Here is a 14,108-nt window from a genome sequence, read left to right as displayed (position 1 = left end):
GAATCTCAGTTTAGATGTAATCTTTTGTCTAATATAAAAGGCCATCTCACTGGTTGATGTGACCATGAGAAACATGCAAAAGTTATGTTTACATCATTTATGTGATGTAATTAATCTAGCTCTTGTTCCTGAAAGGTTTTAACATTCTTGGCAAATACTTGAGATTCTGTTTGGTGGCCCCAGTGGCCTGCACTGCTATAATAATGGCAAGATATTTGGCATTATATAATAGGGTATTGCTTTTATAGATTGTATTTGTTTAATATGGGACATGTTACTGTGCCCATTTCAAATATCTATGCATTTTCTGGTAGATAATTGATCTTTTCCCAGGCTGATATGTAAGCTACAACTGAAATAGAATCTACCTTCTACTTCCAGCACAGGATTTTTTCAAGACATAGACAAATTCATCAACACATGGCTTCTGTGATGACTCACACATTCACTGTCTTGTGCACTGTGTTCTATTTAAAGAATAGCGGAAATTGTAGATAAGAACCATGAAGTCTAGCTAAATAAAAATATTCATTCTAAGGTTTCTTTGAACAGTAGAATATGTTGCAAGTGTACTCTAACAGCAATAACACCTAATCCTACATTTATGTGAACTGTGTTTCAAACAGATTTATATAGGGCAGGATTAGAGTTCCTAAGCTGAGGAAGTTTAGCATATTAGTATAGTGCTCTCAGTCTCTGCAGTCCAAATATTCAGGATCCTTTAGCTCATTCTGTGTTTTGCTGATCAACTTTGCAAATTTGGACCAGTCTGACCTAGTGTTCTGAATAGTGGAGGTGAGTGAGATTGACCTATTCTCCCCTTGGAAACTTCTCCCCCTTCTCAGAGTTCACTTACGAGCAAAGGAAGTGATATTTCTTTATGTCTTCAATATGGATGTGGAAAATTGGGAACCATACTTCAGTTTATTTCTTACTTGCTTTATAGACCTTTTAATTACCTTAACAGGCCAGGAACAAGTTCTGGGAATGCATGCTTTTCTCAGCCTTCATTCCCTTTGATGTAGATTGCTCATTAACTACAAGGGCATATAAATGAACCACACTTAACGCTAAAGGTCTTTTCTGCATAACTAAAATTACCTAAAGAATTCTGAACTTTTCCCCAAAATCTCATTAAAGAAAAACTAGGTTATCACTGATATCAATATAAAGCCAGAGGATGAGGGTATCAAAGTTTGCAAAATGGAAGTTGCAGTGTTGTGATCCAAGCCCTGTGCCTTCTATACATTCATTGACATTACATGTACATATGTAAAGAGTCATGCTTGGATCACCATGCCCACCATCTTGCAGATTTTGACACCTCCTTGCAATGCCAATTATTTAAGTACAGAGTAGACATTTTTGTAAAAGGATCATGAAAACATTGTGGTCTTACAGCTTCTTTGTGATACATAATCATAAGAAAGTTATTGCTCCCATTAAGCCTGTACTCAGTTCATAAAGAAGTTGTGGGTTTTATGTATCCTTTCTAAAGTACTTTACACAGAATATGGTGCTTACAAATGTAATAGAGTTCTTTTTTTTCACTCTAGCATTTTTTATTAATAACTTTATGCACTTCCTCATTGTCATTTTTACTAGAACACCTGTCATAGCAGGAGGAATCTTTGTGATCAATAAGTCTTGGTTTAACCATCTTGGAAAATATGACACACAGATGGATATCTGGGGAGGAGAGAATTTTGGTAAGTTAGTACTTTGATTTGTCTTTATGTTGCCTTCTCTTGCCAACCTTTCACAAATCAATCCTGAAATCCTGGTCACACAATGTAATATTTTCTCCTGACCAGAAGCACTGAAAACCCAGGCTTTATTCAAGATCTATTTGCATAGAGATAGAATCTCTTTCTATAGCACCAGGCAGTCATGGTACTCAGCAGATCTATGAGGAAGACAGCATTTTCCTACAGATTCTTAAATGACACTGTGGCAAGATCTGCTTTATTTGCCAGCATCTATATATGTGTACTTAGATATCCCTTATGGATATATTTATTGATGGAATCTAGAAGAAGGAAGTACCTTAGAACATGTAAATTAAGTGTCACATAAATACATTAAACATTTCACACTGAATTCACTTATGAAGTTTGTATTTTGTCCTAGTAATGTTAGATAGGACTGAAAAACATGGGAGAAAGAAATGCATCATGACTGAAAGATGTCTAGGAACTAACCCTAATATTTTGAACTGGGGAAATTGGTTAAAGGCCTAGGGTACAGGATCTGTTTTATTGACTGCTTCTGTTTCTACCCTATTGTTCATCTTGTAGGCTCCTAAAACAGTTTACATAAATAATTCAGCTTAGATACAATAAAATCTAATTAAAACCATTCAAATACCACTAAAATAAAAGATGATAGAACAGCACGAACAGATAAATAGTTCCAAGATAAATTCATTAAAACTAGATTACCATATAAGACTACCATATATTGCTGAAATGAAAGTGTCTTACTTCCTTTATAAAAACTGGCCACATTCCTCAGCAACTGCCTCTGGACTTCTATGTAATGGAACTTCTACGAAGAATCTGTAGATATCATGATCACCAACAATGCATCTGAAGACAAAGCCTAGAAAACACAAGAATCTGCAATGAAACTGTGAATCTAATATAGAGCCGGGGAACCTGTTCCTTCCAGTTGCTGGACTCTAACTCTCATTATCAGTGGACCATTAATTACTTTGACTGGATTTGCTAAGAACTGGAGTTCAACATCTGGAGGGCCACAGTTCCCCAGTGGTGATCTAGGGGTGCCATCTACTAGTTTGTCTAGTCTTTGTTCTTTATCAGTTATATGTGACATTTTAAAATTCAGAAAAATTCTGAGTCCAAAAGCAAGTGGCTTGATTTTGGAGAAATTTGGGAGATGGTCAGGTTGACGCAGGATTGTTCTGAAGCAACTGAAATGTGCTCTGTAAGATCTGGATCCTGAGCTACATCAGTTTGCCTTTAAGTCAGTCCAAGGTAAAGTAAGATGTTTTTTGAATTACCAAATTATGTCTGAATTAACTCCACACTTCTACTAGCTGCTACAGTTTGCACTGTCTAATATGAATCTTCATTGGCCAAGTGAAGAGCACATCAGAGACAATGCAAAATGCAACATACCCATGAAAGGCTTTTCTAGCCCCCTCTTCTGTCCCCTTCTTCCTTTTCTGACTGGTTTTGCTGCTGTTTTCTGATGTTTTCTTTGTACCCCCAAATAAGTAAGCAACGGTGAGCTTCCATGTTTATTAAACATAAGACCTTGGCAAGGTCAACACTTTTCAGAGATTCAAATGAGGTTTTGAACATCAAAACCTTGGTCATCCTCTGATCCTTTTAATAAAAAATTGAATTTCACTCTGGGGCAGTAAAATCTCTGAAAGCAAAGGGCAGGTGATAGGGATGCTTCAACTTAAATAAACAGGATGAGACTGTGCCTCAAAATCTGGATTGCCAAATGACACATCCTTAGGAGAGCTTGGGATCCTTCAGCAAGAGCACACCAAAAGATTTCAGCCCCAGCTTGCAACTGATGAAAAGCGAAGGGGCTTCAGATGTTGGGAAAAGAGCTGTATTCTTCCACAGATTTAGGAGCTCGTTATGCATTAGATCAGTGTTTCTCAACTTTGCCAACTTTCAGATGTGTGGACTTCAACTCCCAGAATTCCCCAGCCAGCCTTACTGGCTGGGGAATTCTGGGAGTTGAAGTCCACACATCTGAAAGCTGCCAAGGCTGAGAAACACTGCTTTAGATGACTGGCCAGACTTTGCCATTCCTATAATATTGCCCAGGTACTAGGAGTCTATCCTGACTTTAAAGAGCATGAAATTTGACTAGTGCAAACATGTCCCTAAGCAATGATTAGACTTGATTACATGTTTCTCCAGAATTCTGACAATTTTTATTCAGTTCTTCAGCCTCGGTGAGACATGCAGATGAAATTGTTTACTTGGGGCTGCACGGTGCTTTATAATACTGTCTTGACTTAGTTTCATCAGTGCCATTAAGGTCTCTCATTTTCTGTCTCTTACTTTGTACTTGCACATGAAGCCTCCTCCTCTCCTGTTTGAGGATGATTCCTGTCCACCCTAAATTGTTGTGGATTTTCTTCGTTACATTAAGAGAAGCTTTCTCTGATGGGTAGCTTTTTTTAAATCAAACCAGTTTGGAAATAACATCATATATTCTCTGGGAACTTTCAGCAAGATTCTCTTTTAAAAGCCCCCACCCCTCCGCCCCAAATTATACTGATCTAATATGTGGAAAGAGGGGAAGGGTAACAACTGGGGAACAGCAGGGTTCCCCCTCCCCTCATAACAAAAACGTCACCTCATTTTCAGTAAATTTCTTCTTTTGTCATGATCCAGTTGGGCCTCCACCACTGGCAGTGCCATTTCCACATGGATGTTCTTTGTTTCACCTCACATTCTCTTTCCTTGGATGTTTTCTAGAGCTTTCTTTCCGTGTTTGGATGTGTGGAGGTAGCTTGGAGATTGTCCCCTGCAGTCGAGTGGGTCATGTTTTCAGAAAACGCCATCCGTATGACTTCCCCGAGGGCAATGCACTAACCTATATCAAGTAGGAATGGCTTAATCCTTGATTCCAGTTCAGGACACAGGAGGGTGCTGGGGGTGTCTTTAGGTCTCACTGAAGCATGGTGTTTGGTCAGGGATCCCTCTGTGTATTTTACTAATTAGTCCTTACTCTGGGATATGAATATAAACTCAGAGAAAATGTTTGAGTCAGCTGGCTAATCCTGACCAAATTAATATCCTTTCTGTTTTAATAATTCATATTTGCAGTGAGTTCTTCCCTGATGTTTAGAAAGTTTTTTTTAAAAAAAACCTGTGACTCAATTATTTTTGTGGAGACTATACTTTGGGATTTGGGGAGTTGCTTAACCATTGTGTACTTGGAAAAAGTACAGATCTAGTAGAGTATTCTGTAATTAAATAGCAGCTCATAAAAATAATGAAATGGATTTGACACTGAGCCTTATATAATGTAAAAAGTACTATATCTAAAATTGAAGTTTATAATGAGGGAGTACAACTGTGCAAATATAGGAGGTGTGGTCTACAGTAACCCAGAATGAATATCGTTTGGGACCTCATGTACTGCTGATACTGCAAACTATCTGAGAAGTAATGACTGCTGCCAAAAAATATATTGCACTTTCCTATTTTCTACTAGTAAAGTCCAAAAATACAAACCTGATCATAATTCAGCACAACCATTTTCCTATCCTCATGTTGTGGTCAATTAGGTCCTATGGCAAACATCCCTTCTGATGCCTTCATAGCGCAAGATATCTCATAGTTTGTCAAACCTGTTACATAATTTGCACTGCTTACAACCCGAAGTATACAAGAAGGTTAAGAGGCCACAACTGAAATGCCTGGATGTTCCATGTGTGCAACAGAGCTGTGGTTATTATGATAGTAATAGATAAAGGATGCCATTAGTTGCCATGCCCACTGTGTGTTTTGCTTTTCTCCATGTTAAGAATACTGCTGAAAAGAGCTTGGCTGTTGGAGTTAAATAGTCTTTAAAGATGGAATCCAACATTATGTGAGTAGAAGTATGCTTGTGCAACAGGATGCTTTATTCCTTTTAACGATTCCTGCAGCCCATCAAAACTTGCTCAGGAGTGTCCCCCAGCCCCCCAAAACAGACTTTGAGGGTACAAAAGAGACTGGCAGAAATGATTAATGGATTCTATTCTAAGTTAAAATGAATGAGAAAAGTGGAATACTGCGTATTCAGAGCATTTGCTCTGGGGATCTAAGTTGTCTTCTGTTGGGAAGTCTAAAGGCTAAATTTCATAGAAAATGGAACAGTGTACACCTCTCTTCCTTACATCTGCACACTATGTCCCATTCCTTATTTTCTGTGATTTCCTCAAGTTTCAAGAGAGTTGTACTCCACATCACTGATCAGGGAGCTATACTCATCTTCAAGCAAATGTGAATATAGTTCTCCTTCAGACTTCCTTACGGAGGTCAGGAAGAATCAGGGACCAGTTGAGTGGTAAATTAAGACATACAGCATGGGGCTATAATATCTGGCCCCATTCTTTCTGTACTTCAGCCATCATACCTTTTTTAGAATGCCTCAGATGTGTTATTTTAGCACATCTGATTCTTGCATGTTATACATTGACTATTTTGTTCATGCGCTGAGGAAACACAGCTTCTCTTCCGTTGGTTTCTACTTTTTGAGATATTTCCTCTCCTGCATCAAAGTTTAGCAACATAATGTCAGTTAAGGAGGGTAGTCGTTTCTTTAAAATGTGCCATGATTTCATGTGATGGCAAGATGAGCTGCCCAACAATGCCATTTAATAAGGCTTATCTTGTCCTACCTGCAGAAATACCAAACGTACAGCAGAGGTATGGATGGATGAATACAAACAGTATTATTATGAAGCTAGACCTTCTGCCATTGGAAAGTCATTTGGAAGGTAAGCATGTAAACCATCTCTGTTAAGTTGCTCTGAGGAAGATGGGGATACTTGAATCATTTGTTCTTTGTGACTTATGATACAAATTGACCTGTCTTGAACCTCCCAGATTAAAATGCAAACCAGACAGTAATTATAATTCAGAACATGTTTTCAAATATGCATTATAAAATAAAATTACAGGTAGTCCCCAGTTTAAGAACGAGTTCTATTCCCAGGGTCTGTCCTTATGTCAAATTTGTATGCAAACCAGAAGAGTATTATTGTATAATACTATATAAGTAGTATTGTGTAATGAACTCAAGCCATTGTGTATTTAACTCAAATTTTGCCACAATAGGGTCTGTTCTTAACTATGGGTTATCCGTAAACCAGACATTCTTAACTTGGGGACTACCTGTAATTTAGAAGTCTGTATTTTTTGAGACAAATTATATTTAAAATGCATAATTTGCAAGAAAGGATGTGTAGAAGAAGTTACTAAAATTAAATTATCAAACACTGCTGAAGAAAAATACATGTAGTTTCTGCAAAAGCAAGGCCTGTCTCACTAACTTTTAAAATTCTTTGAGAATAATAATAATAATATGTAATAATAATAATAATATATTAAATTTATATGCTGCCCACCTCCCAGCGGATCTGATAGATAGTGTATACTTGGTCTTTCAAAAGCTTTTGGCAAATTCCTCACCCAAAAAGTATTAGGTATGTTCACTGCCTTGAGTTATTTATAAAAAATAATGAAGGTGGGATAAAAAAAATCTAAAAAAAAAAATGGATGCAGTACATCAACATTTCAAACAATAAAGAATGAATAGCCTGGGTTATTAAGAAGGGCAAAACTGACAACTAAACCAGTATTTGAATCCCTGGTATATATTTATTTGTGGAGTCATTTTTTTTTTTTTAAATAGGATCTTTGTCTTCTCACTCTTACTTTATGGGTGGACTCTGATAAAAGAACGAAGAAAATAGATGGCAAAATCCTTGTCATTTTGCATGCTACATTACTGTCACCCATGCAGTCACTTTGAGACACATTTTATTATCTTGCACCTGGTCTGCCAGACCATAAGAATGTTAATGGAGAAGCAAAACCTTCTTTGTCAGGGAAAGGAAAAAATAACAACAGAAAATGGTGGGCAGATGGAAGAGATTCCCCACATCTGCTCTTAGATTAATAAATGAGCTTGCGTGTGCAATTTTATAAGCACGAGCACCATGCAAATGTGTCTTTGAATAACTTCCACAACATTGCTTCCAATGTGGTTGCACCTTAAAAGTACTGTGTGTGCTTTTAATTATTCTGTAAATGTACTTGTGTGCTGCTGTGTCACGCAATTCTCTTTTAATCATGGTTACAATAAAGATAGATATAGGGTACTTTTGCTTCTAGTATTGCAGACCGAGTGGAACAGCGCAGAAAACTGAATTGTAAATCCTTCCAGTGGTATTTGGAGAATGTCTATCCTGAACTCAAGTGAGTCATTCTTTACCTCTCAGCAAAACTGCATGATGTGTATTTTACCGCTGTGGAATAAGAAAGCATCAGCTATTTTCTTAATGTGGCTGTTATGGTGGGAACTTATTTTTAAAATATTTCTTCCTATTATATTCTGCCTGACCTATGTCTTCTCTATGTTTGGTGTCTTTGAACTCTGAAAAAAGGTTATTGCAGGGAAAACTAATTGGTAGACAGCGCAATGAAGCTGAGCTCAGGTTGCGTGCAGTAAAAGAAGTATAAGATCTTCAAAAACAGATCTATCTTTTTTGTGAGATATTTTAAAGGCAAATTTGAAATAGGTATAACTCACTTAGCAAACAATAGTCAGCATGCGGAAGAGTGGAAGACAATAATGACATGCTGTATACATCCCTGAAAAAAGAAAATATGAGATGAGTGCATATTCTAACTACATGGAAGAAGAAAGGACATTTCTTGAGAAATAGCTCTAACAATGTGTTAAAGAATATTCCTTGTCATTAGAATTAATTGGCTTGTCAAACCCTCTGCCATGTATATGGGGGTGAAAAAAATCTGTGAACGTTTGCTGGTGGTAAATTTGTGGAATGCCAGGAAAATGTGATGTGAAACATTTCTAGCAGTTTTTCACGGAATGCATTAAAGTGTAGAGTGTGACAGAAGTACCTTCTACGGTTAGGATTACCATAGTTCCTGTTCAAGGCCCTTTATTTGAAGATCTGTTCAACCCAAGTCCAATTTCAGATAAAGAAGTCCAACTGATGAGAAAATTTTTCACGAATAGTCAGCATGCAGACAGCAAACTAAGAAGGCACACTGGTTGCTTTGACACAATCTGCCTCATGAAATATATTGAATTTCCATTCTAGGATGAAGAACAGAGAGAGAGAGAAAGAGAGAATATTTAAACGTCAGTAATGAGTTTTATTTTTATAAATAACATTTGCATAGTAGTTATATTACAGTAATTAGTTTTAAATTAACACCTCTACCTATAAATTAGCATATGCAGTACAAAGACATATACAGATAATTGTTCTTTGCCTGTACTTTTAGTGATGCATTTCCTCTTTCTGGGAAGTGCCTAATTGCCCAACCTACTTGTGCTTCATGGCTGATTTGTTGATTTGATGGGGTATAAGGTACGTGACGAACAAGATGTTTATAATTTCTCCTTTTATGTCTGATGATCTTTCTAATCACTCAGAGTCCCAGAAAAGGAGCTGATTCCTGGAGTCATCAAGCAAGGAGCAAATTGTTTGGAATCTCAGGGCCAGGATACAGGAGGAAATTCTCTGGCAGGGATTGGAAGCTGTAAAGGGTCAGTGAACAATCCTGTTACTACTCAGGTAAAGTCACCCAAAGCTCATCCCAGTCTTATTTTCTGCTCTGTAGAATGTCCTGAAGAAAACATGTGTATATTCGAAGCATACTTCAGTGGATCTGTAATCCTGGCAGAGGGACTTAGTCATTTGTGGATAAGGGTTCAACCTTGCCTCAGTGCTTCTTTCAAGCAAAGGAAAAAGAACAACATGGGCACAGCCAGAGTGATGCCAGTTCAGGACTGCAGAAACCCTAATTCAGGACCACCAAAGTTTACTTGGCTACTTTGGTTTATTTGGTTACTTTGCACCAGTTACTATCTCTCAGTTCAGTCCACCCCAAAAGGTTGATGTGAGAATAAAGTAGAGGAAGAATTCTATGTATGGTGCCTTGAGCTTCTAGAAGAAATAAATAATTCCACCCAGAAGTGTTGTGGAACAATTAAAAGGAGTCCTTGTGGTAAAATAATATATGAATAGTAAACTTTGTCAGATTGGAAACCTTTCTCAAATCCCTAAATAGACATTGCTTGGCCTGCTTTGTTTTCTCATCAACTCTCTGCTGATTTTTTATTTTTGGAGGGGGTGGCGGCATCCTTTGAGTCAGACTTGACTTCTGGCAACTCCATGGACAACTCCATGCAGTTTTCTTGGCAAGATTTTCAGAATGATTTGCCATTGCCCTCTTCCTAGAACTGAGAGAGAATGACTGGTCCAAAGTCAGCCAATTGGCTTCCATACTAAGGTTTCCTCACTCCTGGTCCAGTGTTTTAACCATTAGATCAACCTGGTTGATTTTTACTCAACCATTAAAATTAGTATTGCCTGCAGCCATCCAGAACAAAGCTAAGGAAAAAGATAGACATTTTGTGTGCCTTTCACTGAACCAAGTTCCAAGTGTTCCAGCAAGATAGGAATACTGTCTGCACAGGGCAGCCAAAGGACATCTCACTGTGGCACTGAGAAAGCTGTGAAGAAGAGTGGAAAATCAAATCAGAGGTGATCCAGATGCAAATATTATTTTAGCAGTCCCTCTAAGACATATTTAAATGATAAGATAAGAAGGTAGGTTTTATTCCTTGCTGCACCCACCAGCTCTGCAAGCCAAAAAAGAAAGAAAGCTATAGAAAGCTATGATTGTACTATAGTTTTTTAAAATTATTTGATTTGTATAGTCACTCATCTCATCTAAGTGACTCTTAGGTGGAATGGAAAACTTTTCTTTTAGCAGTGTGATAATGATGGTATTTTGAAAGTCAATGTTTTTGCCTTAAAGTTGTTTCACATGCAACATTTTTCCTACAGAAAAACAATCCATGAAGAAGGAAAATATGCAATGAGTGCATATTCTCACTATATGTATGCATTTCTTTGCCCATATGAGCATTGAAGACTATAGTATCCCTTCACTTTTACCTTGCTTAGACAGATACATTCACTGAAATGCCTACAAGGACAGTGTTTCCTAAATGGAAATCTCAAGGAAAAAAACCCCATGTCACTTTTAAACTACCAGATTGAACAGCTTTTCCATATTTATCATACTGTTGCAAGTTCTGTTTGGTACATCACCACAAGTATGGTGCTATAATCCAAGATGGTTTTGCACAGGTTCAATTTTATCCTGAAATGATGTGAAATTGAGCAGAGATTCCCAAACTTTTGGGGCTGCAGGGTACCCCTGGAGTGTTAAGAACGTATCATAGATCTTCTATGAACGACTTACCTGTTCAAAAAAAATTACTGCCATGAAAGATATAACCATTAGAAAGTACCATTTAATAAAAGTTCCCGGTTTACCGTTCTAGATACTTCCTCTACCACCCCTGTTTATCTTTGTCTTTTTTCCATGCCAGTGAGCATACTTCCAATTTAAGCACCCAAGTGCTGCTATTCATTATTTTTATTCCCTAAAAACCTTTTGAAGCTCATTTGGGCCCAGAAGCATTCCTAGATATAAAAATTATGCTGGCAGCATGTCAGTTTCCTTTAAAAGAAATTAAAAGAATTATTTAAAACATTAAAAGCCAGAGAGTGGAGTGGGGATACCTCTGAGCAATATGTTGGGAAGTAAAAGATGGCAAATTGTCCAGAGAATGTATTAAGCTAAATCTGAATTCATTTTTTTCTCGAATAGATTATATATCACTATACTAAGTAAAAGTCAGTTGAAAATATCCAGAAATAGCTTGAAATATTAAGCTCCTTTCTCTGCAATTTCTTATGGACAGCAATAATAAAACAGCTATGTAGCCTAAGGGACAATGGGATAAGATGGCATAAATTAATATCATTGTCTAAATTTAGGACCCTTCCTTAGAATTCACTTATATACTAGCAAAGAAGAAACAACTTGGATAAGCTAAAGATTACAGTAAAATCCAAGATGCCAGCAAAAGCTTGGTCACATCTATTAATGATTGGGAATGAGTGAGCAGACGGCATCCAACAAGCTCTTTGATTTGACTTGTTGAGCTATTTTGTGATTGTTTGAAATGGCTGGAATTCATTGAACTGTATCTATGTCCTGGGAATTATCTCAGCGAAGAAAGCACATATTAATTGTCTATGGGGAAAGATAGTTATTAGATGGGAGGATAAATCAATGAAGCTGGCTTTTTCTCTTGTTTGGTTTGTCAAGGGTGTTGAAGTGCATCCCTAATGATCTATTGCCTGTTTTGACACCATAGGCAACAGCTGATGAAATAGATTAGAAACTGGCTGAGAAGTGTTCCTATTGTGTAAGATAAAAAGAGATTTTTTTTCTGCTCCGGCAATTAAGAGGCAGAGTCTATTCTAGTATAGCTTATGCCAAGGGTGGGCAATGGAGAAAACTGAAATCTTTGTACCAGTAAATGAGGTGGATCCAACTCACTTTCTGCTAGAATATTCTTGTTGGTGGAAAGAGGAGAGGAATAAACATTATAGTGTTTATGGAGCCCAGTTCACCTTTCTAGAGGGTTTGAGGGTCCAACATTTCAGAGCTGATTTTGTGTAGGTATAGAAGATTGTAGAGTGAATGGGAAATTAGTACATACTAATAATTTCCTTTTTTCCTTCTATTAGTGAATGGAAGGAGCCCTTCTCTTTGCAGGAAACTAGACAGTCCCTAAACTATTGTCCAGTTAGAGGGGACTAGCTAGAATACTGTGAAATCTGAAACCTCACTCTGAAGTGAGGAATTCTGAACTTTGAATTGTACCAGATTCTTCTAAAAAACATCTTTTTTTCTTGAGACACTTTGTTTTGTTTTGTTTATTTGTAGACTGCCCAGAGTTGCTGTGGAGTTGGGCAGCCTCAAAATTAAACAAACAAATAAATAAAAGTGTTTTCCAAATTACATCAGGATTGCAGTCTCTTTGAAGTCTTTCACATATGCAGATAGTTTCTTGCCTTTTTAAAAAGCTTTGTACTCAAAAACTGATGACTACAAGTATCATCTCTGAGTGATTTATATGGATATTGGCCATCTAAAAAAAATCACTGCTCTATTGGCCCCAGTAATCTTATTTAAAAGGTACTTCTCCTATGTGCATGCAAAGTTTGCATCCCAGCAAACTTTGTAGTACTGATAAACACATTGTAAACTATTCCAGTCTATGGGACAGCGCCTATACAAAGTGCTTTTTAGAGTGATGTCAGCTGCCTAATGATGTCATCAGCAATATCTGGCTTAATTGAGCTTGATCTGTTCAACCAGTACAGTTATTCTACCTAACACAGGTAGAATAGCAACATTTTTTTCCCCTTCATTTTTTAGCCATGTCTAATGATCTGTTGGAGTCAGGTGGCATCCAAACTGAATAAGCAAATACATAAATGTTGTTTCCCCCAAACTCACTCCTAGAACTAACCTACTCAATGCACTGGATAAACCTTGAAACCGGCAGCTGATTTCCTCAGAGGCTTTGCCTTAAGGGCTTTCTGTCACAATGGAAACCTGCAATTACTTTTTGCAAGCACTGATCACAATCACAGCATTACAAAAATGCTGCTGCAACTGCAGATTCTTCTGAAAAAAGGTAGCCATTTCCCAGTTTATGCCGTTTTTCTCCTTCTCTAGCTGATATATGCTGAAAGGCAATTGTATGGGTAAATGTAGGTGGGAAAATGTTTGAGTCAGGCTTTCTATTCCAAACAAAAGCTATAGCTTTAGCAGGAATGATTGAGGAAATGTACTACAACATTATGCTGAATTCTCTTCTTGCTTTTTACCCCCAAAGGAGTGGATTTTCAGTGACCCTTTAATCAGGCAGCAGGACAAGTGCCTCTCAATCACCTCCTTCTCCACTGGCTCACAGGTCACAATCGAGGCATGCAACCAGAAGGACGGCAGACAGGTATTGCACAGACTTCACTGACACTTGAGCTGCAGGGCTGTTGCAGCCTTAATGTTTACAATGCATTTGGAAGGGTGTTTCAGGGGTTCTGAGAATGAGATACAATCTCTGATTCTTGAGATATGGTCCGAACATCATCCATGTCCTGTTATACATGGTCAAAGCCCTTTACAGGAAAAGTGCTCAGTAGATTTGCTCTGAGTAAATTGTTTTCTCCAATTAGCCTTGAATGGTAATATGCAAGAACTTTGCACTCTGCCTCAGAGTCCACTGAAGCTGGGATTGGTAAGCGTTCTTCCTCTTGAAGGAGTGTTAGAGGCAGGCAACTCACTTGTTGTAGTGAAATATAGGGAAAGCAAAGATGATGCACAAGCCATGAAAACAGCTGGAAAAGACATGCATTCAAATGCATTAATCTGATAGAGGCAGGATCTTAGTAAAATGGCAAAGCCTATAATCTTCTTTCACTCCTGACTTTT

General features: G+C 37.6%; 1 protein-coding gene across 2 annotated transcripts in view; it reads left to right on the top strand.

The window, feature by feature from the left end:
- The window catches only part of GALNT16 (polypeptide N-acetylgalactosaminyltransferase 16), a 173,524-nt gene that overhangs the window by 140,565 nt on the left and 18,851 nt on the right, over nucleotides 1-14,108 (top strand). The window contains exons 9-15 of one of the 2 annotated variants that reach the window (XR_015797015.1): nucleotides 1,606-1,709; nucleotides 4,470-4,596; nucleotides 6,389-6,481; nucleotides 7,881-7,964; nucleotides 8,837-8,877; nucleotides 9,175-9,316; nucleotides 13,513-13,629. Coding sequence is in view for 1 of the 2 variants with exons in the window: in XM_088145594.1 (XP_088001720.1) it covers nucleotides 1,606-1,709; nucleotides 4,470-4,596; nucleotides 6,389-6,481; nucleotides 7,881-7,964; nucleotides 9,175-9,316; nucleotides 13,513-13,629 (667 nt within the window). In the remaining variant the exon portion in view is untranslated. Of the gene's footprint in view, nucleotides 1-1,605; nucleotides 1,710-4,469; nucleotides 4,597-6,388; nucleotides 6,482-7,880; nucleotides 7,965-8,836; nucleotides 8,878-9,174; nucleotides 9,317-13,512; nucleotides 13,630-14,108 lie in introns of those variants that run through there. The other variant, XM_088145594.1, reaches the window with a different exon arrangement.

This window comes from Python bivittatus, unplaced genomic scaffold, assembly GCF_059951505.1.
Source record: "Python bivittatus isolate LINGU-HERP-01145 unplaced genomic scaffold, Pbiv_v1 ctg000480_np1212, whole genome shotgun sequence".
NCBI classification, from domain to species: domain Eukaryota; kingdom Metazoa; phylum Chordata; class Lepidosauria; order Squamata; family Pythonidae; genus Python; species Python bivittatus.
This window is presented reverse-complemented; position numbering and strand designations above follow the sequence as displayed.